Genomic DNA, 26,988 nt, shown 5'->3' on the forward strand with positions numbered 1-26,988 from the left:
AAGACATGATAGAAACAAAAAACTGGAAAGGTAGGTGGCATATTTTCAAGTTCAATTACCTGCATCAATATTTGGAAACAGAACTAGGGTCCGCTTGTTAAATGAGATAAGTGCATCCAATGTTAATTCAAACATTTTTATGGAATGCTTAATGTCAGTGGTCACAGGGTGCTGAAGTGCAACAATGTAATCTTTAGGTTTTACATCATCACCTGTTTAAAGAAAATCAAATTACATGGCTTCATTAATTAAGAATCTTACAGGAGGAAGAAGCAAATTCTGAACAGCAGGACCCCCAGGTCTATGCTTTTAAAAATTCTAAGGAAAAAACAGTTTGTCACAATCTAAGCAGGGAATCCAAATTAGGATCTAACAATAAGAACTTTTAGCAACAAGTCCAAGGATTCTTCAGCACTTAACATTTTACAAAGGTGCTTGCTACCACAAACAAAATATAAAACTTTAAATAGCAGACACTACACTTCATTGTTTTAAAATCCAAAATATTTTAAAGTGTTAGAAAAATGCGCCTCTTCCCAGTTTCTAACTGGTGTTTCTAATGACTTATCGTCAATGAGTAATAATGTGTTGCAAATCAGAGGGTTCAGAGACTGACTGAGCATTAAATAAATTTCATGTAATACACAGGAGCTTCCCCACTCTCACTCACCAGATTCAATAGAATGCCAGTGTTTCTAACTCTGTTCAAAAGAAAGGCTTCACTCATCCTCAGGGATCTCAAGGACAGTTCCTCAGCAAAAATGTAAAGTGTAAAAATTTGGATGAAGAGTGCTATGTCAAATAATACAAACCATTTTGCAACAGTGCCTATATTATCCCATAGAACTGGAAATTAGTTCTACTTGCTAATTTTTAAAAATTATTTATTTTTGGCTGCGCTGGGCAGCAACTGCTATTGTTTCAGCAGGCTTTCTCTTGTTGCAGCGAGCGGGGGCTACTCTTCATTGTGGTACTCAGGCTTCTCCTGTTGTGGAGCACAGGCTCTAAGGCACTCGGATTTCAGTCATTGCAGCTCCTGGGCTCTACAGCACAGGCTCAGGAGCTGTGGTGCAGAGGCTAGGCTGCTCTGTGGCACGTGGGCTCTTCCCAGACCTGGGATCAAACCTGTTTCTCCTGCATTGGCAGGCCGGTTCTTTACCATTAAGCCACCAGGGAAGTTCCTACTCACTAAGTTTTAATGAAAGAATATATATCTTTGTGATATTAATTTCAATGAACAACTTTATCATGAACTATGTGTATCATTAATCCAAATTCAACCAGTAGCAGTTATTGTTTATGATGTAATAGTAACAGAGAGTTGTTCCTAAGAATCTACAGTATTATTCAAAAGACTACAGGCTCCAAAATTTTATTTAAAAAAATTATTGGACCCATCATGTTCTAAACTGGGGGTGGCATGGGGATATCATCATTACATTTTGGTACAAAGCAGAAAAAAGGTCTAAAGGCCTAAAAGACTATCAAAAACATAAAGATGCCGTCAACACAAACTCAGGCAATATATCAGATATAGATCAGGGCCATTAGAAAGAAACTAGTTCAAAGAGAATTAAAAACTTGAGGAGAAGCAAACCAACAAAAGCGGTGTCTGCTGTAACAGATCTGGAAACATTATGTATATGCTGCAATCTGGCCACAGGTACAAGTTAGTCCCACTATGGTGTGTGACTGCTACAATGTGAATTAGCTCATCTGTGACTGGCAAACAGAGGAATGATGTCAACCTTTAATGCAGTAGTCAAGTTATTCGTTCATGATTCCCCAAGGCTGATGGCTAAGAACCTTAAAGGAAACATAGACAACAAGCTGTGGTGAAATAGTGTGATTGTCACAAGGCTCCCGCACCCCATGGTCTTTCTTGGAGTTCACTCTGCCCATTTACTCTGTCTTGAGAACACTTATTGGGCAAGTCTCTTTGATCTTTGTGCCTTTCTTTTTTGGTGGCAACTGTTCTTTGAGAGTGGGGATGAACGGAGCTTTTGTGGTCCCACGCAGAGGATCATTCTACACAACTTACTGCTAAGGGGCAAGTGGAAGGCGAAGAGGAAGAAAAATTCTGGCAGTTTACCCCATGAGAGTTTTCCACACCTCATTTATCTTCTACTTTAAGTGTGACTGAGAAATATTTGTAGAATACAGAAAATAACCCTATAATGCAGAATGCAGCAGGACTGTACTTTGTAACTTAAGGCTCTATATGGAGCCATTTAAGCAGTTTCTTCATTAAAAAAGGAAAACAGAAGAGCAAAAACTAGACATCTTTAAAAAAAAAATGAAAAAACACAGGACAATGAGCTGGAGCTACCCATCCCTAGCAACAACATATTCTGTGCAAATCCCACACTGGTTCCTCAATGTGATGTAGGACTTTGACATTATCTGCCTTTGTCTCCAGAACTCAGCAGCTTCAGTCCTTCCACACATTTAAAGCATTTATTTAAAGCCTTTCTATTATGGTACCATTATTTGGTTTTGTGTCAAAAGTTCTATATTTACTATGGTATTTTTTTCATTATTAGAAATGTTAACATGTCTTTTCAACTTTGCTAACATTTTTATTAGGGCTCTTATTATTACTATTCTGGTTACAAAGCTGCATGTTTGAGTGGCTTACCCAATGCTATTTTTCCTATAAGGAGAACGATAACATCAGAAATTGTAGGTCAAGAAGCAGGTAAAAGCTTTGGAGAAAATGTCTTCTTTTCCCTCACTGGCTTAAAAAAAAAAATCCAGTTTTTGCTATTTTGTCATTCTTCTTTTCACAGAGAAACTGCTTCAGTTCAGTCGCTCAGTCATCTCCGACTCTTTGCGACCCCATGAACCGCAGCACGCCAAGCCTCCCTGTCCATCACCAACTCCCAGAGTCTACCCAAACTCATGTCCATTGAGTTTGGGTAGTTTGTCCATTGGATAGTGATGCTATCCAACCATCTCATCCTCTGTCATCCCCTTCTCCTCCTGCCCCCAACCCCTCCCAGCATCAGGGTCTTTTCAAAACAGTTAGCTTTTCACATCAGATGGCCAAAATATTGGAGTTTCAGCTTCAACATCAGTTCTTCCAGTGAACACTCAGGACTGATCTCCTTTAGGATGGACTGGTTGGATCTCCTTGCAGTCCAAGGGACTCTCAAGAGTCTTCTCCAACACCATACTTCAAAAGCATCAATTCTTTGGCGCTCAGCTCTCTTTATAGTCCAACTCTCACATCCATACTGGAAAAACCACAGCCTTGACTAGACAGACCTTTGTTGACAAAGTAATGTCTCTTCTTTTTAATATGCTGTCTAGGTTGGTCATAACTTTCCTTCCAAGGAGTAAGCATCTTTTAATTTCATGGCTGCAATCACAATCTGCAGTGATTTTGGAGCCCCAAAAAATAAAGCCAGCCACTGTTTCCCCATCTATTTGCCAGGAAGTGATGGGCCCAGGTGCCATGATCTCAGTTTTCTGAATGTTGAGCTTTAGCCAACTTTTTCACTCTCCACTTTCACTTTCATCAAGAGGCTCCTTAGTTCTTCTTCACTTTCTGCCATAAAGGTGGTGTCATCTGCATATCTGAGGTTATTGACATTTCCCCCAGCAATCTTGATTCTAGCTTGTGCTTCATCCAGCCCAGCATTTCTCATGATGTACTCTGCATATAAGTTTAAAAAGCAGGCTGATAATATACAGCCTTGATATACTCCTTTTCCTATTTGGAACCAGTCTGTTGTTCATGTCCAGTTCTAACTGTTGCTTCCAGACCTGCATATAGGTTTCTCAGGAGGCAGGTCAGGTGGTCTGGTATTCCTGTCTCTCAGAATTTTCCAGTTTCTTGTGATCCACACAGTCAACAGCTTTGGCATAGTCAATAAAGCAGAAATAGATGTTTTTCTGGAACTCTCTTACTTTTTTGATGATCCAGAGGATGCTGGCAATTTGATCTCTGGTTCCTCTGCCTTTTCTAAATCCAGCTTGAATATCTGGAAGTTCACGGTTCACGTATTGCTGAAGCCTGGCTTGGAGAATTTTGAGTATTACTTTACTAGCGTGTGAGATGAGTACAATTGTGCAGTAGTTTGAGCATTCTTTGGCATTGCCTTTCTTTGGGATTGGAATGAAAATGGACATTTTCCAGTCCTGTGGCCACTGCTGAGTTTCCCAAATTTGCTGACATATTGAGTGCAGCACTTTCATAGCATCATCTTTTAGGATTTGAAATAGCTCAGCTGGAATTCCATCACCTCTATTAGGTTTGTTCGCAGTGATGCTTCCTAAGGCCCACTTGACTTCACATTCCAGGATGTCTGGCTCTAGGTGAGTGATCACACACTTGTGATTATCTGGGTCGTGAAGATCTTTTTTGTACAGTTCTTCTGTGTGTTCTTACCACCTCTTCTTAATATCTTCTGCTTCTTTAAGAGAAACTGCTTAAATGGTTCTGTGTGTTCTTGCCACCTCTTGTTAGTATCTTCTGCTTCTGTAGGAGAAACTGCTTAAATGGTTCCAAATAGAACCTGAAGCCCTGCAATTACAAATTTGTTGTATTCTGCTTTATAAGGGTTATTTTCTTTCATTACAAGTTTTTCAGAAGACATACAGAGCTAACAGTATAACCAGAACAGAGTGCAAGAATGCTTGCTTAGAAGCATGCAGGATGGGGAGACTGAGAGACGGAAGTCTGTTACATCAGGATTATCTCGACAGGTTCCCTGACAACTATGAATCTGTCCAGAGGTAAGAAATACACAGAATGGGCTAAACTATAGAGTAAAAAAAAATCCAATTTCTTTCCTGTTCTAATATGATCTGGATTTAAAATCTTAAATTATACAACCACTAGATCAATTTACTATTTATTAACTTCATTATTCAACTGATCTACCTTTTCACAGAGAGTCCTAAATACCCAAACAGATAATTAGTTCTGATTTATCCTCAAGATAGTACACTCATTATAAATTAACCAACTGACATTGTTTGCAAACCTTTTTTCTTTGCCTCTGATTAGCAAAAAGTGACTTCCAGGAATCTAGATCATTGATCTGAAGATAAATAAACAACCTTCCTTAAGGCTTACTTACAGGGCTAACAAACTCTAATCGTAGAACTATGACTTCTGCTTTTTAACAATAATCATAATCCCTTATAAGTACTTATGGCTTACTGCTTTCAACATTATCTCATCTGAATATTTCAACAGGCCCATAAGGCATTAAAACTAATTGTTTTCATTGTGCTAAAAAAACAAAGGAAAAAATATACCCATAATTCTACTAACCAGAAGTAAATATTATAAATGGTGTACATACTTACCAACTTTTCTATTATGCTGTTGTTTTTTTATAAAAATAGCATCACATTATACAATTTGTATACAATTTGTAGCTTCCTTTTTTTCCCTTTTTGATATGGCAGGATCTGTCCCTGTCACTAAATATTCACCTGTAACGTTGTATTTAACAGATGAAAAGCATTCTGTTATATAAAAATAGCAGAGATTTAAAAAATCCAGTCCATTAAGCCCATCTTTTAGAAAAGATGAGTCTCAGAGAGGTGAAGTCATACTACAGGGCAAGATTCATGAACTAAAATTTAGCCTTCTGACTGCTAATGGTACCTTCTCTATACAACAGTTACCAAAAGGACTGAGACATAAACATACTTTGGCACAAAAGCAACCATTAGACTGAATAAAGTCTGGCACACACCTAACCACATCCGAATGATGCTCATGTAGTCCTTGTTCTTAGCAGAGAGCAGCTTGTCGTAGGAAGGGCAGCCTGCCAGCAGGATGCGGTCATGGTCCTCACACATGGATATCAGGTGTTGCTCTGCACTTCGGGTGCAGCACACGTGATAATGAGCCAGTTTCGTTATGGCGTGTCTGATAGAGTCATCAATGGTCCCACTGACTTCTCCCCCTTCAATGTGAAGGATTCGGATGTTCATCAAGGCAGCAGATGTAGCCAGAGCCAGGGCATCAAACCTGTCTCCATGAACAATCATGATATCAGGCTTCAGGCGATTAAGGACATCTGGTAGCTTCACAAGGGCCAGGCCTACTGACTCCACCATGGCTGCCTCATCTTCCCCTCTGACAATCGTGTGTAACCTGGTGTTAATGTCAAAGTCATCTTGTTCAATCATGCGATACGTGTTTCTAAAGCAGGGAGAAATTAAAATGTGAGAGCATGTTCTTAAATATAGGGCTATAAAAACATCAACTGTGAAGGGAGAAATATTTCACAAAATTTCCTTGTTAAACTGAAGTATAACTTACACACAAAAATTAAAAGCATAGGCCATAAATATACAGATCACTTGATTACTTTTTCTACACAAACACCCCTGTAGTCACCACCTAGATCAACACCTCCCACACTTTGTAGGTCTCACCCATGCCCCGCTTCAGTGAGCACCCGGAGGGAGAACTTTGGAGGGAGAATGTTTTTATTAGGAAAAAAGAGACTAAATTTTACAGTGATCACGACTTTTTCTTTCCTTTTAAAAATATTATATGCCAACAAAGGTCCATCTAGTCAAGGCTATGGTTCTTCCAGTGGTCATGTATGGATGTGAGCGTTGGACTATAAAGAAAGCTTAGCGCCGAAGAATTAATGCTTTTGAAGTGTGGTGTTGGAGAAGACTCTTTAGAGTCCCTTGGACTGCAAGGAGATCCAACCAGTCCATTCTGAAGGAGATCAGTCCTGAATATTCATTGGAAGGACTGATGCTAAAGCTGAAGCTCCAATACTTTGGCCACCTCATGTGAAGAACAGACTCATTGGAAAAGACCCTGATGCTGGGAAGGATTGGGGGCAGGAGGAGAAGGGGACAACAGAGGATGAGATGGTTGGATGGCATCACTGACTCAATGGACATGAGTAAATTCATGAGTCTACTCAAGAAACATGAGTTTACTCATTTGAGTAAACTCCAGGAGTTGGCAATGGACAGGGAGGCCTGGCGTGCTACAGTCCACGGTGTCGCAAAGAGTTGGACACGACTGACGGACTGAACTGAACTGAAACTTATATATAAATTTTTTAAAAGAAATCATGCTACTTAATAGAAAAAATGTTACTTATAAATGCTCCTAAAAAAGTAGTATGGAACTGGGATACCTGATATGGTACTATATTATAAATTCTGAATGATGGAAATTATCTCCTGAATTCTTTTCGTATGGTACCATTCATGCAGCATAATTCTGACTAGGGTGAAAATGTAGGCTTAAATTGGCTGTAAAATGCAGTTTCAAGTCTGTTTCATGCTTCAACAGCAACAGCAATTCTCAATGCTTTAAAGTTTCCTGTTTGTTATGACTAGATTTTAAAAGATCTGACTTTGTTTCTGGAAATATATAAAACATTACTTAAAAATTAGAAAAATACAGAAAATTATCATGCATAAACCTACCACTCAGCACCATCAGTATTACCATGATTTCTTCCTTTTTTTTTTTTTGTTGCCACACCATGCGGCATGTGGGATCTTGGTTCCCTGACCAGGAATCAAACCTGCACCCTCTACATGGGAGCATGGAGTCTTAACCACTGTACCACCAGTGAAGTCCTCCTTTCTAACCACTTTATTCATACTTTTTTCCCATAATATTTTTAAATGGTTGAGAATACATCATAGTACAACTTTGTAATCTATTTAACCCACTTAACACTATGATATTTTCTCAGATTATGAAGGATTTTTTACATACATCATATAGATGGCTTAGCAGTCATTTTATAGATTTCTCTGGATTTTCCTACAAAAGCTATGACATTGTAAATAAAGAAAATCCTGTGAGAATTCCCATAGGAATTTAATGGGATCTTCAATGTTTGACAGGATTCAAAAGTGAAGGTATCTCTGTAGGAAGTTATTTTTATAGGGTTTGACAATGAACCAAATTTCTTTAATATAGAGCTATTGAGATTTTCTATCTTTTCTGTAGAAAAAAATTCCGTAAGCTGTATTTTTCAAAAGCTTGTCCATTTCATCTAAATTGATTGTCAGTTTACTGGCCTAATATCCTCCTTTTATTCTTTTAATGCTGAGATCAGTAGTGACATCCTCTTTGTTATCCTATGTTGGTAATTTCTGTGCTACCCCATCCTTGTTCTGCAGAAGCATGCTGATTTTCTTATTTTAAACAAATAACTTTTAGCTCAAATAACTTTCTTTATTGTTTAGTCTACTTTTACATTTCATTGATTTTGACTCTATTGGCCCTTGGTCCTCCCTTCTACTTATTTTGGGCTTCATTTTCTTTCTTGTTCATTAAAGTGGAAATGGATCCTTGACTCTCACCTCTTTTTTCACTTAAGTATTAATATTTAAAATGATAAATTTCCCCATAAGCTCTGATTAATCTATACCCACAAATTTTGATACACTGTAATATTTATTTAGGTCAAAATATTTTCTAATTTCCTTTAGGATTTCTTGTTTGGCCCCTGAGCTTAAAACTCAACAATAAACAACCCAATTTAAAAATGGGTTAAACCAAAGATGATATAAAGATGGCAAATAAGCATATGAAAAGATGCTCCACATCATGTGTCATCAAAGAAACGCAAATTAAAAGGGATACTGCTACACACCTATTAGAATGGACAAAATCCAGAACACAGACAACACTAAATTCTGGCAACGATATGGAGCAACAGGAATTCTCATTTACTCTTGGGGGAATACAAAATGATACAGCAGCCATTTTGGAAGATAGTTTGTCAGTTTCTTGCAATACTAAACATACTTTTTTACAAGGAGCAATCATGCTCCTTGATCTACCTAAAGGAGCTGAAAACTTACATTACACAAAAATCTACAAAAATATGCTTTATTCATAACTGCCAATACTTGGAAGCAATCAAAATATCCTTCAGTAAGAGAATGCAGAAATAAACTACCATACATCCACACAATGCAATATTATTCAGCACTGAAAAGAAATGACTCAAGCTATGAAAATACATAAAGGAAACTCAAAAGCATATTACTAAATGAAAGAAGAGGCTACATAATGTAGGATATTCCAACAATATGACATTCTGGAAAAGGCAAAAAATCTATGGAAATGGTAAAAAGATCAGTTACTGCCAGGAAATGGGTTGGGGGGAGAGGAAGGGATGAATGGGTAGAAGAGAAGATCTGGGAGGCAGTGAACAGTGAAATGAGCACTGAAGAATTGATGCTTTTGAACTGTGGTGTTGGAGAAGACTCTTGAGAGTCCCTCGGACTGCAAGGAGATCCAACCAGTCCATCCTAAAGGAAATCAGTCCTGAATATTCATTGGAAGGACGGATGCTGAAGCTGAAACTCCAATACTCTGGCTAGGTGATGCAAAGAACTGACTCATTTGAAAAGACCCTGATGCTGGGAAAGATTGAAGGCAGGAGGAGAAGGGGATGACAGAGGATGAGATGGTTGGATAGCATCACCGACTCAATGGATATGAGTTTGAGTAAACTCTGGGAGCTGGTGATGGACAAGGAGGACTGGCATGCTGCAGTCCATGGGTTCACAAAGAGTTGGACATGACTGACTGACTGAACTGAACAGTGAGATGACTCTGTGATACTATAATGGTAGATACATGTCAATATACATTTGTCCAAACCCACAGAACTTATCCCACCAAGTTGAACCCAATTAAACTATGACTGAGTGATAATCATGTGTCAGTGGAGGTGCATCGTTTGAACAATATGTACTAATGAGGTATGGTAGGGGATGCCGATAGTGGGGGGTGTTATGCCTGTATAGAGGAAGAGAGGTATATGAGTGACTTCTGTACCTTCTGCTCAGTTTTGCCGCAGGACTTAACACTATTCTAAAAATAAATCTATTTTTAAAGGCATTCTTTCTTTTATATATACGCATGTATTTTACCATTTGTAGTTACTCCTTCCTGTAGATGTAAGTTCCCAACAGGTATCATTTCTCTTCAGTTTCAAGAATCTCCCTTAGCATTTTTAGCAGCACATACCTGCTGGTGATAATTTGCTTAGCTTTTCTTGAAAGTATCTTTACTTCAACTTTATTTTTAAAAGGCACTTTCACTGGATAAAAAAATTCTGGGTTAGCAGAGGTTTTTTTCCCCTTTTCTGAGCACATTAAAGATGTTCCATTGTCTTCTGGCCTCCACTGTCAGTGAGTTAATTATTCTTATCATTAGTTCCCCTGTAAGAAATATAATTTTTGGTCTTGTTGCTTTCAAGATTTTCTTGTCTTCAGCAAATTGACTATGCTATGTCTACATGTAGTTTTCTTTGTATTTATTTACTGAGAGTTGTTGACCTTTTTGTATATGTACATCAATGTTGGGTTTTTCTGGGTTTTTTTTTTTTAATACTAAATTTGGAAGCCTCTGGCAGGTATGTCTTCTAAAATTGCAACACAGCTTTAATTCTGAGACTGTCCTACCTACAGAATGTTCATACATAACCATCTGAATCAGGAACCATAATCAAAATCCCTTTGAAATAAAGCACAAAACTAGAAATCAATTACGAGAAAAGAGGGAAAAAAATGATTACATGGATACTAAATGACATGCTAGTAAAAAAAAAGGGGGGGGTGAGTGAGAAAATCGAAACAGAATTTAAAAATACCTTGAGACAAATGACAATGAAAACACAGCTATACAAACGTCTATGGGATGCAGCAAAAGTAGTTCTTAGAGGAAAGTTCATACAATACAGGGCTTCCTCAAAAAAAAAGAAAAAGCTCAAACAAACAACCTAACCTACCACCTAAAATAATCAGAAAAAGACCAAACAAAACCTAAAGTCAGAAGAAGGAAATAAAATATAAATTTATCAGAGAGGGAATAAAATAGAGATTTAAAAAAACAATAGAAATAAAAATCAGTAAAACCAAGAGCTGATTCTTTGAAAGGGCAAACAAAACTGACAAACCTTTAGCCAGGCTCACCAAAAAGAAAGACAGGAACTCAAATTTTTGAAAAATTAGAAATATAAAAGGAGAAATCTCAACTGATACCACAAAATACAAAAACCCCTAAGAGAATACTATAAACAATTACATACCAACAAATTTGACAACTCAGAAGAAATGGGCAACTTTCTAGAAACAGACAAAGCATACAGCCCACCAAAACTGAATCAAGAAGAAATAGGTAATTCAGGGAATTTCTGGGCAGTCAAGTGGTTAGAACTTGGTGCTTTCACTGCTGAGGGTCAGGATTCAATCCCTAGTCAGGGATTAAGCCCACCTGGCGTGGTCAAATTAATAAATGAAATGAAATATGGCACAAATGAACTTATCTACAAAAACCAGACTCACAGACATTCAGAATAGACTTGTGGTTACCAGGGCGATCAGGGAAGGGAGAGGGATGGACTGGGAGGTTGGGGTTAGTAAATGCAAACTATCGCATTTAGAATGGATAAACAACAAGATCCTACTGTATATATAGCACAGGGAACGAAATCCAATTTCCTGGGATAATGGAAAAGAATACAAAAAAGAATGTATATGTGCATATAACTGAGTCACTTTGCTATATAGCAGAAATTAGCACAACATTGTAACCAACTATACTTCAAAAAACAACAAAACCTGTAACACCAATCTGAAAAAAAAATGTGCTGAATAAATGAACCGATGAATTCCTAAGGAGTCTGTTATTCATTTTAATTGTTTTGCCCAATTCTTAAGAGTATAAAAATGATGTTTTTAAAAAAATTCAACTGGTTGAGGTAGAAAGGTAGCTGATTGGCTCTGTATATCTAATGTCTTCTTTTCTCCTACAGTCTCGCTTGTGCATTAGTTTCTGGCTGTGCGGGGCCTTCGTTGCTGCGTGGGCTCTCCTCTAGCTGCCGTGCTCAGGCTTCTCTCACTGGTGGCTTCTTCTGTGAGCGTGGGCTCCGGGGTGCTCGGGCTTCACTAGTCGCAGTGCGAGGGTTCAGTAGTTGCAGTTCCCCGGCTCTAAGCACAGGCTCAACAGTTGTGGCACAAAGGCTTAGCTGCTCCATGGCAGGTGGGATCTTCCCTGACCAGGGATCAAACCCACCTCTCCTGCAGTGGCAGGTGAATTCTTTACCACTGAGACACCAGGGAAGCCCTAATGTCTTCTTAAATAATACAATCCCATGGTTTAAAATGCAAGATACAAAAGGTTATAAGTGAAAAGGCTACTTCTCACTTTTGTTTTCCAGTCATCCAGTGCTTCTCCCCATAAGCAACCAGTTTCTTGTGTGAGAACGCACTACAGACAAGTATTCCCAGTACCAGTCACGTTTCCATTTTAACAGTCTCACCTGACAAACACTACTTTCCCCCTTAATTACTGTGGCAGGCAGGTAAGAAACCTACCACCTTCTCTTTGAAAGCCCCTCCCCTACCAGTCTTCTGCCAGACTTTTTTCAAAGAAGTAAAAGAACACACTTAGATTTTTACCTCAGTTTGTAACTAAAACTCTTTTACTTTGTCCAATTTCTGTTCAATAATGTAAGAACACTCAAGCGGATTTTCTTAGATAGCCAAAATTCATTTCACATTTTAAAAATCTATGAACTTTTAAGCTATCCATAAGTTTCTTCTCTAGTCATTAAAAGTGTTTTCTTATCGTAAATTGCCAAATTTTTTTTTGGAAGCATGTTTTTGTTTTTGCTGTCATTATCTTATTGTTAAAGGACAGTCTGAAAAAGACAATTTTACCTTAACACAAGCTTCTTTCATATTGTATTTTTTACCTTCTTCAGAGGCTGCATTAATGTTTTCATGCCACAAGGGTGCACTAAAGCCACTTTATTATTAACACATAACAAAATGAAATGTTCTATCTTTGGTATATACATTCTTTCTGTCCCTCAAAGATTTCCCAAGTTTCATCTTTAATATTTAGACTGTGATCAATAACAAACCTAATGTCATCAAAATAAGTATCAATGGTAATGGTAATTCTACTTTATCTTATAGATTAGATTTTTAAAATCTTGTTCAGTGTCTACTACTTTATACAGTTTTTTCATGTAGGATTAGCATTAGAACTCACAAAACATTATATAGAATCACATTATAGTCACACAATATTCATTTGTAAATGGAATTTCTGAATGTAGTAGCAAATAATAGTAATAATAATGGCTGTAATTTACCAAGCATCTAATAGGCAGCATCCCTATATAGACATTTTATGTCACTATCTCCATTCCTCACAGTAACCTGCAATACAAGTTTCCACTTCGTTTTATAACTGAGGAACCTGAAGCTCAGAAGTGCTAGGCAACTTCTCCAAGGCCACCTAAAAACTAAGTGGTAGAACTGGCATTTGAAGCTGGGTCCACATGGCTCCAGGACCCAAGTTCTCAGTAGTACACCACGTTGCAATGAAGAATATCATAAGAAAACGCTTTCATCTTACCCATAGTCATCTATCAGGTGAGAGCCAAGTACCACCACGTCAAGTTCAAAGAACTCAGGTTCCATTTTAATGCCAAACATGATGGGGGCAAGTTTAGAATAATCAGCACGGTTGCAAGTGGCAACACAAACCCGAAGCTTCCGGTTATTCTCTTTCTTCTCCATGATTTGTTTTCTTTTTGAGAGGTTCTGAAAATAGAGTTCCTGAAGTTGCAAAAATAAAAATTAATATCCTGTGATAAGCCATAATGGAAGAAAATATGAAAAGAACGTATGTATGTATAACTGAGTCACTTTGCTGTACAACAGTAATTAACATTATAGTTCAACTATACTTCAATAATAAGACATTACAGAGACAAAAAGTTTATTTATAATCAGAATGATAGATCCAAGATATAAACATAAAATTTTGCAGTCTTACATCTTTAACCATCATTAAGTATAGCGATAAAGGGAGGGACTTTTAAACCTGAACCATTCCTTCAGAAGAATACCCAATAGCAGCCCCCAAAGTATGTTTCATGACCAGAATCTATCACCCTAATGTAGACAAGTTGGGAAGAATGTTTAGATATTTTGAAAGACAAGCAGTCCCCAGCACTGCAGATGTGCATAGTTCTGTTATCAATCCAGACTTGGTTAAGTGCTCCCAGTCCAGATGATCCACTAACAAATGATGTGGCGGAGCAGCGGAGGACCGGCGGAGCCCCAGCCATAGAAACAGCTGAAGCAGGGACCAGGCTGTCTGCCCCAGATAATATTCAGATCCCTCGATCATCAAGTACGCATCACTTCCCCTGTTCTGCCAAGACTTCTTCCTTTTTTGTTTGCATTTAATGGATAAAGTCTTAGAAACATTACAGAATAAAAGCCCAGACTGCCAGTCCTTTGCTGATTAAATGCACATTAGCAAATTTATGTCTTGTCCTCATTCACTGTTGTAAATTAGCATGAGCAGAGGCTAGAAGTATCATCTGGATTGTGGTGAAATGTTTAAAAGCAATAGCCTCTTTCTGCTTTTATTCATTTTCCCCATCATGGTTTAAGTATAAAGCTCCTGGAGAAGCAAATGGCAACCCACTCCAGCATTCCTGCCTGGAAGTCCCTCGGACAGAGGAACCCGGTGGACTACAGTCCACGGGGTCGGAAGAGTCCAACTTGGTGACTGAACCACCACCACTGTGAATGAAGGTAGTCGTCAGGGTTAGTTGCAGGGTGTGACTGTATCTCTTTCTCTTCTTTTTTTTTTTGTGAGGGAAAGATAGTTTTAGTTTAATTTTATGGGCTCCTTTCCCCCCTTTTATGGTGATCTAATTGCACTGGTTAAAAGCAACTAATCAGTTCTTTAGAATATGGTCTCTAATCAAGTCTAACTTTATTTAGACACTATAGCTGGACAAGCTTGATTGAACTAAAATGGGAACATTAAACAAACTCACTAACAACACTGTGATTTAACTGTCAAGTGTAGACTTCTCCCTTTAAGCAAAAGCTTGTGACCATTTTGTATGGTTTGTCTGCAAATTTTTGTAAATCTTATGTTTTAGTAAAATATTGTTTGTTACTTAAAAAAAGAGTAACAAATCAACTCTCATTTAAAAAGTAAGCAAACATCAGCTCTTTATTATTAATTAAAAATTACTTGCCATTCCTCACAATTAATCCCAACATACCAGACTAAGAAGTTTGGTTGAGAGCCATTGATCTAGTTCAGCTTCCCCACTTACAGAAAGAGAAAGACAAGCCTTGGGGGAGGAAATTACTTCCCCACGATTCAAGATCACATCCTATAACAAATGAGTTACTCACTCTCACACTACACACAAAGCACTGTGATTAGTGCTGAGGAAAAGATGAGCAAGATGAAACAAAACCCCCTACCTTCAAGGCCTCATTCACATCCCTAGCCAGTGCCTACAAACTTGACAACTCCAAATGCCTACCAGCTATCTCCTGCCCCATAGGCACCTCAAAGTCACTGTCCCAAATGGAACTCATTTTCTTTTCCAAACCTGTTCCTCCTTCCTATTCTCTAACTGCGTTATGAACTCCCATTCATCCAAATGCCTTGACATCCTTGTCTTCTCTGTTCCTCACCCTGTTCTTCCTCACCCCTGTCAATTCTACCTTCTGAATATCTTTCAAATCTATCTCCTCTCCATCCCCCTCAACCAGGACATCTCCTAGTCCAATACCTGACCTCAGGTCAGAACTATTCTAACAGCTGTCAACGTGGATTGTTGTTTAGTCTAAGTTGTGTCCGACTCTTTTGTGACCCTATGGACTGTAGCCTGCCAGGCTCCTCTGCCCCTGGGATTCTCCAGGCAAGAATACTGGAGTGGGTTGCCATTTCCTTCTCCAGGCAACCACCTCAACCCAGGGATCAAACACGAGACTCCTGCTTGGCAGGTGGATTCTTTACCACTGAGCTACCTACTACTGCTCAACTCCTCTGCACCCCTATCCCCCACCATCCTGTACTCTCTGTTCAAAAAGTAAAAACCAGGGACAAGGTGTAAGAGTTATGTTTCATGGAGTTTTTAACACTTCCTTATATCAATGTAAAGTTTAACTTCATGGACTAATCTCAATGCTTAGGTCTCAGGAAGTGTATCGACATTTAGAATTTGTGATCAGGAATCCAGAGAAGCTTGAGTAAGGGTGCCAATAAAAGGGGAGCTGCCTTTTCAATCAAGGTAGACCCAGACTTGGTGGAAATGCTGCCAGTAACCTTCTGCTGTTGATACCTCATCTCTCTTATGCTGGAACTTCTATAATCACACAAACTGCCCATCATTAGGCCCACTCAGAATTTATAATCTCCAGTTAGAACTAATTCCACCCAATGGAAAGCATTTATAAGATCGTGTAATGAACATTCTGTCAAGAGAGTTGTATTTGTGAGGTCTAAGCACTAGCTATGGCTCAGACGGTGAAGAACCTGCCTACAATGAAGGAGACCAGGCTTCAATTCCTGAGCAGGGAAGATCCTCTGGAGAAGGGAATGGCTATCCACTCCAGTTTTCTTGCCTGAAGAATCCCATGGACAGAGGAGCCTGGTGGGCTACAGTCCATGGTGTCACAAAGAGTCAGACACAACTGAGCAACTAACACTTTCACATTTTCTTTTCCCAGAAGCACTACCTAACCAAAGAGACAAAGATATTTTTCCAAAACCAGCTGGCCTAAGTGTTCTTGTACATAAACCTTCTTCCACTCATTAAAATTGAGCTGAATAAATTGCTGATGATATTTAATTTGCTAGGTGAGGCAAAGCAAATGGATTTTGTTACCGACCAAATGGTTGGTAAATTTGTATTTATTTTAGAATAGTAAACTTTCTATCTGGCAATTCTAAAACACTTAGTGCTTAGCAGGTAATTCAAAGGTTATTCTACCAAAAGTGAAAGTAGCCATATTACACAAACTATGAAAAATACAATAATGTTACTAAGACCAAAAGTTTTTTTAAAGAAAAAAGCTAAATCTTTTTTTTAAAAGTGTAATAATGGTAAAAATCCTTCTTTAAGGGGAGAATTCTTTTTAAAAAATAGTTTTAATTTAACTAACTTTTGATTAGATAGTACATTCACACAGTTTAAAACTGAAAAGGCACAAGAGGCTCTAAAAGTCTTCTCATCTGTGTCCTCAGACGTGGAGTTCTCCCTGGGAGCTTAGAGTTGCTAGTCACTTATCCATCCTCCTACATAAACTATATATACAAAAAATACACATATATTTCTTCACATATATAAATACAATATAGAGAGTGTATTATGCAATTAGCAATATATTCTACAAACTACTGTCACATACCTTGCTTTTTAATTGTTCTTAATTACGTTTCTGAATCAAGTGGTAAAATGGGAAAGTTTAAAGACGTTGTTGTTGTAGTGTTTTAGTCACTAAGTCATGTCCAACTCTGGTGACTCCCATGGACTGTAGCCGCCAGGCTCCTCTGTCCACGGGATTTCCCAGACAAGAACACTGGAGTGGGTTGCCATTTCCTTCTCCAGGGAATCTTCCTGACCCAGGGATCAAACTCATATCTCCTGTATCGGCAGAGGGATTCTTTAACCACTGAGCCACCAGGGAAGCCCTTAAAGGCATTCAGTTCAGTTCAGTTGCTCAGTCATGTCCGACTCTTTGCGACCCCATGAATTGCAGCACGCCAGGTCTCCCTGTCCATCACCAACTCCCAGAGTTCACCCAAACTCACGTCCATCGAGTCGGTAATGCCATCCAGCCATCTCATCCTCCCCTTCTCTTCCTGCCCCCAATCCCTCCCAGCATCAGAGTCTTTTCCAATGAGTCAACTCTTCACATGAGGTGGCCAAAGTATTGGAGTTTCAGCTTTAGCATCAGGCCTTCCAAAGAACACCCAGGGCTGATCTCCTTTAGAATGTGGAGAATTTGGAATTTGGAGCTCCTTGCAGTCCAAGGGACTCTCAAGAGTCTTCTTCAACACCATACTTCAAAAGCATCAATTCTTCGGCGCTCAGCTTTCTTCACAGTCCAACTCTCACATCCATACATGACCACAGGAAAAACCATAGCCTTGAATAGATGGACCTTTGTTGACAAAGTAATGTCTCTGCTTTTGAATATGCTGTCTAAGTTGGTCATAACTTTCCTTCCAAGGAGTAAGCATCTTTTAATTTCATGGCTGCAATCACAATCTGCAGTGATTTTGGAGCCCAAAAAAATAAACTCTGACACTGTTTCCACTGTTTCCCCACTTATCTGCCATGAAGTGATGGGACCAGATGCCATGATCTTCGTTTTCTGAATGTTGAGCTTTAAGCCAACTTTTTCACTCTCCTCTTTCATTTTCATCAAGAGGCTTTTTAAAAAGTTCCTCTTTACTTTCTGCCATCAGGGTGGTGTCATCTGCATATCTGAGGTTATTGATATTTCTCCTGGCAATCTTGATTCCAGCTTGTGCTTCTTCCAGCCCAGCGTTTCTCATGATGCACTCTGCATAGAAGTTAAATAAGCAGGGTGACAATGTACAGCCTTGACGTACTCCTTTTCCTATTTGGAACCAGTCTGTTGTTCCATGTCCAGTTCTAACTGTTCCTTCCTGACCTGAATATAGGTTTCTCAAGAGGCAGGTCAGAGATATGAAATCTAAAAGTGCAAGTCTGGGCTTCCCTGGTGGCTCAATGATCTGCCTGCCCATGCGGGAGATGTGGGTTTGATCCCTGGTCTGGGAAGATCCCACATGCTGCAGAGCAACTAAGCCTGTGGACCACAACTATCGAACCTGTGCTCTAGAGCCTGGGAACTGCAACTACGGAGCCCACATGCCACAAATACTGAAGCCCACGTCCCACAGAGCCAGTGCTCCACAAGAAGAGAAGCCACCACAATGAGAAGCCTGCACACCCCAAGTGAACAGTAGCCCCCACTCTCCACACCTAGAGAAAAGCCTGCACAGCAGTGGAGATCCAGCACAGCCAAAATAAATAAATAAAATTGTATTTTTTACAGTGCAATTTTGAAAATTGCTGGCCATCAACTTTTCAAATATATGAGAGCCCTGAGAGTGAAAGTGTCACAAACAGTTATTGAGAACTGACTCTGTGCAGAGCAATGGAAAGCAGAGATGCGGAGCCGAGGAAGATCTCACCTCTAGTTTTTAGGAGCTTAGAATCCAGTACATGCCACCAAGCCACATTAACAGATCACCTTCCCAACAGAAGCATGAGAAACAAAAGTAACAAATTTTCTTTCACTGCCCAGTATAATTATTATTTGTTCTGGATAAAATGTCATGTCCAAGCATCCATTTTTACACTAAGAACTGTGATCAGAGTCTCCATGACCAGTATGAAATGAATAAATGTGACATAATGGACTTAAACTATACCAGGAGTTTTAAAGTTGCATAAAGTGCAATGTAAAACAGGATAAAACTTTTTTATTTACACAGTGGACTCCCAGAGAGTAATGAAAACAAATGGACTACGTTGAAATGTGTCAATATTAATAAACATCTAAAATATAATGTTAGATGAAAACAGCATATTCTAAAAAGATACAACAGGGCACCATCTAAAAATATGTAAAACATTACTATATGTTGTTTACTGATTTATAGTAAAATTATACAGCAACTCAAGAAAGTAGTTACCTCTGAAGGAGGAGGGAAGGTAAAGGAAAAGAGGGCTTAGAAGGTTTCTGTTGTCTGTGTAAACATTTTTTAAAAAATCGTTTAAGTAGAGATCTGAAATAAACATGGTAACATATTAATATGTGTTAAATCTTGAGGATTGGTAGAGGGTGTCATGTTGTCTGCTGTCCTTTTCAGCATATATAAAATATTGTATGGAAAACGAGAAATCTTTTAAATGATCAACAAAGATGCACTGTCCACAGTCCTTAAAGCCTAAAGCTCAGAAAGCAGATAGACTGGATATTTACATTCATTTCACTCAATTCCATGAGAGTAACCAGAGCCACTAAAACATAGATACTGGTATGAAAATAAGCCTTCACCTCGAACTCACTGGCAATCTGAGAAACCTACATTCTCTCAAGACTATTACAAATACTGACAAAAAGGTGAGTGACCCCTTCCAGGGAAATAAATACTGTGGTCCCATTCAACTATCTAAAAAGACACTTGGCTCAAGCAGTTTCTGAGCAGAAGTGAAGTGAAAGTTGCTCAGTTGAGTAACTTTTCGACCCCATGGACTTTGAAACCCCATGGACTATAGTCCATGGAATTCTCCAGGCCAGAATCCTGGAGTGGGTAGCCTTTCCCTTCTCCAGGGGATCTTCCCAACCCAGGGATCAAACCCAGATCTCCCACATTGTAGGCAGATTCTTTACCAGCTGAGCCACAAGGGAAGTCCTTCTGAGCAGAAGACACCATCAAAGTAAACAATTGCCAAGCACATGTTAAGAGCTTTACAAGCATTAATTCACTTCATCCTCACAGCCCTATCTTATTAGCCCTGTTTTACAAATGGGCATACCTCAGTGAAAACCAATTTACTTGCCCCAAATCATAGCTGCTGCTGCTGCTGTTGCTTCAGTCGTGTCCGACTCTGTGCGACCCCATAGATGGCAGCCCACCAGGCTCCCCCGACCCTGGGATTCTCCAGGCAAGAACACTGGAGTGGGATGCCATTTCCTTCTCCAGTGCATGAAAAGTGAAAGTGAAGTCGCTCAGTCGTGTCTGACCGTTCGCGACCCCATGGACTGCAGCCTCCCAGGCTCCTCTGTCCATGGGATTTTCCAGGCAAGAGTACTGGAGTGGGATGCCATTGGCTAATAACTGCCAAAACCAAACACCAAATCAGCATTCAAGATAGTGCTCATATCCAGTGTTTGCCTGTCTGTTCATTTTATAAGCACTCATGAGTGAGAACCTTCCTGCCAGGCACCGCGGCAGTGAAGGGCACATATGATGAATCCCTCCCTTCCCTCAGTGCAGACCGGATGAGGCTCACAAGAATCAGGAGAGGTCTATCGAAAGTGGTCTGAAATTCAGAACACTATCTTGAGCTATACTCGGGTGTGACTCCTTCCAGAGCTTCCACAGTCGACTCGAACAGTTATCTCTAAATGTCAAGCTGTACCCTACGCCGCTTCTCCATCAGGATTCAAAAAAAAAAAAACTTTCGTGCTCTAACAATTTTACAAGTGTTGTGCTGCGGCGCGCGGTGGGGACGTGGGGGAGGGGGATAGTGAAATAAATGCATATCAAGCTTCCAGGGAAGCTCAGACTCCGAGTACAGTCAGGGTTAGGCGCAGACCTTGAAGATCATCTTTCGTCAGACACTACATCCCAGGGCCACTCATCTTCAAGGAGCCCCCTGCCTTCTCCTGCACTTCTCTGTGAGCGGCTGCTCGCTGTCTTTCAGGATAGCCGGAGGAACAGAGTGCAGCCGGCCTTCCTCTGAGACCCCGAACCCCACTCCGGGGTTACTCACCCGGGGTCCGCACTCAAAACTGCTGCACCAGCCAACAGCTGAGCCCACAACTGGACTAAGGAGCGGCCCTGACGTGCAGGCCCACGGGAGACAGCGAGGCCCGGGCCGGGTGCGGACCTGCGGCGTGATGAGGTGCGGAGCCGCCGGCCGGGGATCTGAGGCCTCCGGGTGGAGGCCGAAAGAGGAAGGCCCTGCGGGCCGACAGGTGGCGTTCCCCGAGCCCGCGTCCCCCTTCCCCAAGTCCCTGGCGGGCACGCAGGTCTCACCAGTAGCGGGTCCGCTGTTTCTCCCGCGTCGCCGCAGTCAGACCTCGCGGGTGAGAACGGAGGGCCGATCCGGAACGTAGGCCGGCGCGAGACCGCCCCTTCGGCTTCCGCCACCCTGCACCGCAAGCGATGACTCGCCTCGACCCGCTCCTAGCGCACCCCGCGCGCCCTGCACACCCACCCGAGCGCCAAATCGGCCGACGCGCCCTACGTCAGCGGCGAGGAATTCTGCGATTGGCTGAGCGAGGAGGACAGGCCGGGGCGGCGCCTTCCGTGAACGTGGCGTAGCCCCCAGGCGACCAGCTCTTGTTCTCAGCCGGTGTTCCCGCCCCTGGACAGCTTCTCCGCCTGTCAAGTGCAAGTTCGGAACCCGAGCGCCTTACGGGTAGTTGTTTTGGCCTTGCGCCCTAGAGGCAATGTCTGAAGGCTTCTCACGCAGTCATTTCATAGGCAGGACCAAAACAATACGGTCGTGTGGCGGTCCACCCAGAGCTCTCTCCCGAGTGAAGCCGTGCCCCTCCAGAATCGCGTCTACTAGAAGGATCTGTGGATGCTGATGACCAAGGCAAGGCGGAGACCTGCTGATCCTTATGATGCGCGGAACCCCCAGGCCGTCCTGCCCCAGAGACTTACAGAGAGGAACACAGAGGTGGCAGAGAAAGTGGCGGGAAAGGCCTCACACAGCTCCTGATGAACAGTTTCTAATGATTGTTTCAAATTCCTTAGTCACCACTGACAAGCTTTGAGTTGGTGATACAGTATATTAAAATATTTTTTACAGCTAGTAAATAACTTACCGCAAGTGAAACTGTTTAAACAGCCTAATGATTCACTGTCAGTTTTGCTAAAGTGAATTTCAAGCCCAATAAACTTTTGCACTTAATTTATTTCAGTTAATGATGCTCTAATTTACAGAATATTTGTGAACCGTTAGTTCCCCTGCAGCTAGCTTGTTGTCACCAAAAGGTCACATCAGCTACAAAAGGACAGATATTAGGGGATTTCCTGCAAGCAAGTACCAGAAGATTTCTTTTTTAAATATCACTTTTGCTATTCTGTGGAGAATGGACTGGTTGAAAGTTGAGAATGGTGGTAGTGGGAAAAAAATCTCTGAAAGGAAACACACACACACACACATATACACACAAAACCCATACCACTAATTGCATTTGGCAGAACTGGGAAGAGATAGACTTTTCACTGAATTTATTTTTATAATATCTTTTGTATTTTGTAGTATATGCATACATTCCATATCAAAGAAAAGAAAATTGATGGTAAAAAAAAATGGTGGCAGTGAAACTCGATTGAAATGGTTGGATATGATGTTTAGTTTGGAAGTAGAACTGATGAAACTTAATTATGAATTAGGTATGAAAGGATGGGGTTTCCCAGGTGGCTCAGTGGTAAAAACCCACCTGCCAATGTAGGAGACATAAGAGACATGGGAAGATCCCCTGAAGAAGGGCATGGCAACCCACTCCAGTATTCTTGCCTGAAGAATTCCATGGACAGAGGAGCCTGGCGGGCAACAGTGCACACGGTCACGAGTTGGACATGACTGAAGTGACTTAGTATACATGCAAGGATGACAGAGAAAAGAAATGTTGACTTCCAGATGTCTTGTATTAGTAATTGGGTGATTGGTGCCATTTACCAAGATGAAAAGCTGGGGGAGCGGTCAGGTTTAGGGATTTAAAAGTAAAGGTGTAATTTGTGATGTGTTAGATTTGAGATGCCTATGAGACAGCCACAGGAAAGTATTATAAAGGCAATAAGATGCATGAATCTAGGGCTTCCCTGGTGGCTCAGTGGTAAAGAATCTGCCTACCAATGCAGGATACACAAGTTCGATCCCTGGTCCAGGAAGATCTCACATGCCAAGGAGCAGCGAAGCCCAAGTACCACAACTGTTGAGCTTGTGCTCTGGAGCCCGGGAGTTGCAAATACTGAAACTCACGTGCATCTAGATCCCATGCTCCAGAAGAGAAACCACCACAATGAGAAGCCCCTACTCACTGCAACTGGAGAAAAGCCTGCATAGCAACAAAGACCTAGTGCAGCCAAAAATAAATAAAATTATGTATACAAAAGATATATGAATCTGAACACACAGATTCACTGGACTCTAGATGGACTCTACTGCTGCTATAACAAGTTACACAAAACTTAGTAGCTTAAAAATATAATTATAACTTCCAATCTGGAGGTTAGAAGTCTGAAACGGGTTTTTGAGGGGCTAAAATAAAAGAAGCAGTATAGATATCATCACAAGAAAAAAATTTATAACTGTGTAGTGATCAGTGTTAACTAGATTTATCATGGTGATCATTTCACAAGATCCTTGTGTTTTACACCTGAACCTAATGTGAAGTTATATGTCAAATATAGCTCAATTAAAAAAAAAAAGATATCAGTAGTTTTGTCTTCCTTAGGCTGCAGGGGAGAATCTGTATCTTTGCCTTTTCCAATTTCTAAAGGCTACCTTCAGACTTCCCTGATGGGGCTCAGTGGCAAAGAATCTGCCTGGCAATGCACAAGATGTGGGTTCAATACCTGGGTTGGGAAGATCCCCTGGAGAAGGAAAAGGCAACCCTCTCCATTATTCTTGCCTGGGAAATTCCATGGACAGAGGAGCCTGGCAGGCTACAATCCATGGCGGTCGCAAAAGAGTTGAACAGAACTTAGCGACTAAACAACAACAACCTAACAGAAGGCAAAGACCTAACAGAAGCAGAAGAGATTAAGAAGAGGTGGCAAAAATACACAGAAGAGCTGTACGAAAAGGTCTTAATGACCGGGATAACCATGATAGTGTGATCATTCACCTAGAGCCAGATATCCTGGAGGGTGAAATCAAGTAGGCCTTAGGAGGCATTAATACGAACTGGAGGGGATGAAATTCCAGCTGAGCTATTTGAGATCCTAAAAGATGATGTTATTAAAGTGCTGCAGTCAATATGCCAGCAAATTTGGAAAACTCAGCAGTGGGCACAGGATTGGAAAAGGTCAGTTTTTATTCCAGTCCAAAATAAGGGCAATGCCAAAGAATGTTCAAACCGCTGCACAACTGCGCTTATTTCACATGCTAGCAAGGTAATGCTTAAATCCTTCAAGCTAGGCTTTGATAGTACATGAACTGAGAACTACCAGTTGTACAAGCTGGATTTAGAAAAGGCAGAGGAACCAGAGAACAAATTGCCAACATTTGTTGGATCATAGAAGAAACAAAGGAATTCCAGAAAAACATCTACTTCTGCTTCATTGACTATGCTAAAGCCCTTGACTGTGTGGATCACAACAAACTGTGGAAAATTCTTCAAGAGATGGGAATACCAGACCACCTTATCTGTCTCCTGAGAAACCTGTATGCAGATCAAGAAGCAAGTTAGAACCAGACATGGAAAAACGGACTGGTTCAAAGTTGGGAAAGGAGTACATCAGGGCTGTATATCGTCACCCTGTTTATTTAACATATGCAGAGTACATCATGAGAAATGCTGGGCTGGATGAAGCTCAAGCTGGAATTAAGATTGCTGGGAGAAATATCAATAACCTCAGATATGCAGATAGTAGTAGATAATATGCAAGCAGTACAATCCTAATGACAGAAAGCAGAAGAGGAACTGAAGGGCCTCTTGATGCTTAAAACTCAGCATTCAAAACCTAAGATCATTGTTGCACCTATTCCTATCACGTCATGGCAAATAGATGGGGGAAAAATGGAAACAGTGACAGACCTGACTTTCTTGGGCTCCAAAATCACTGTGGATGGTGACTGCAGCCTTGAAAGTAAAAGATGCTTGTTCCTTGGAAAGAAAGATATGACAAACCTAGACAGCATATTAAAAAGCAGAGATATCACTTTGCCAAGAAAGGTCTGCATAGTCAAAGCAATTTTTTTTTCCAGTAGTCATGTATGGATGTGAGAGTTGGACTATAAAGAAGGCTGAGCTCTGAAGAATTGATGCTTTCAAATTGGCTGGAGAAGACCCTATCCAGAACAGAACAAGAGTTTTCTTTTCCTGAATAAAAATTTATATCAAAACTGTTAATGTTCAGCTTTTATCTGGTGGCTTATTACATGGATGTGTTTAGTTTGTAAAATTTCATATTGTACACTTAAGGTATGTGCACTTTTTGTGTTTATATTGTAAGTACAATATGTTTCTAAAATACTTAATGCTTAAGATGATAGCTGGGGAAAATGTAACTAGAAATATAAATACTTGTAGTAATAGGAAATACAATTTTGAGAATTTGTACACTTATTAAGCCACTCATAGATTTTGTGGTTTTTTGACCAATATTGAGAATTTTATAGTTTCATATATAGTTGAATAGTTCTGTGTTCATAGAATCATTTAACCCTAAATTATCCCTTTTTAGGATTTTCTCCTATGTTCTCTTGAGATGAAGTTGCAGCAAGAAGCTGTAGGAAGCATTTTCTCTTGGCTTTTTAAGATCACTTTTCTATGGGTAAAGATTACCATTCTGGATTTCTGGGTCTCTGCTATAGGGGAGCATTATCTTTTCTAATAATTAGTGTTTTCATTTTCTGTGGATAAATACCCAGAAGTGGAATTTCTGGATGGTATGGTAGTTCAATTTTTAATTTTTTGAGAAACCTCCTTACTGTTTTCTATAGTGGCTATGCCAGTATATATTCTCACCAACAATACACAAAGTTTCTTTTTTCTCCAAGTCCTCAACAACAGCTGTTGTTATCTTTTTGACAACGCATGCTAACCATTTTGACAGATGTGAGGTGCTATTTTATTGTGGTTTTGATTTGAATTTCCTTGATGTTTGGTGACATTCAGCATCTTTTCACATGCCTGTTGGCCATCTGTATGTCTTCTTTGGGAAAATGTCCATTTAGGATCTCTTGCCATTTAAAAATTGTCTTTTGATGTTGAGTTGTATGAGTTCATTATGTGTTTGGGGCATTAATTGCTTATTGCATGTATCACTTGAACATATGTTCTCCCTTTCAGTAGGCAGCCTTTTCATTTTGTTGATAGTTTCCTTCACTGTGCAAAACTTTATAGTTTGATGTAGTCGCACTTGTTTATTTTGGCTTTTGTTGCCCTTGCCTGAGGAGATACATCCAAAAAAAAAAAAAAAATTGCTAAAGCCAGTGTCAAAGTGTAGTGCCTATTTTCTTTCCAGAGTTTATGGCTTCAGGTCTTACGTTTAAGTCTTTAATCTACCCTGAAGTGGCACTGGCCTGCTAACAGATGGGCCTGGTCTTGACACGGCTGGCAGTGGTCCGTGTGACCCCAGGGTGGGTCAGCCCATCAGTGTGTGGGGTTTGGGCCCAGGGCTCCCAGGGCTGGTGCCCATCCACTAGTGGATGAGGCCAGGTCCTGCTGCTC

The 26,988-nt window shown here is 40.3% G+C and overlaps 1 protein-coding gene across 3 annotated transcripts in view; it reads right to left on the minus strand.

Moving 5' to 3' along the window:
• Positions 1-21,716, minus strand: part of GNE (glucosamine (UDP-N-acetyl)-2-epimerase/N-acetylmannosamine kinase) — a 39,259-nt gene extending 17,543 nt beyond the window's left edge. Inside the window, exons 1-4 of one of the 3 annotated variants that reach the window (XM_068973719.1) lie at positions 21,611-21,716; positions 13,400-13,602; positions 5,715-6,166; positions 60-212 (exon numbers count right to left, since the gene is read on the minus strand). In XM_068973719.1, coding sequence (XP_068829820.1) covers positions 60-212; positions 5,715-6,166; positions 13,400-13,563 — 769 coding nt within the window. In that variant the 5' untranslated portion in view covers positions 13,564-13,602; positions 21,611-21,716. Of the gene's footprint in view, positions 1-59; positions 213-5,714; positions 6,167-13,399; positions 13,603-21,610 lie in introns of those variants that run through there. The other 2 variants (XM_068973717.1, XM_068973716.1) reach the window with 2 other exon arrangements.
• Between the last annotated feature and the right edge of the window lie 5,272 nt (positions 21,717-26,988).

This window comes from Capricornis sumatraensis, chromosome 6 (assembly GCF_032405125.1).
Source record: "Capricornis sumatraensis isolate serow.1 chromosome 6, serow.2, whole genome shotgun sequence".
NCBI lineage: Eukaryota > Metazoa > Chordata > Mammalia > Artiodactyla > Bovidae > Capricornis > Capricornis sumatraensis.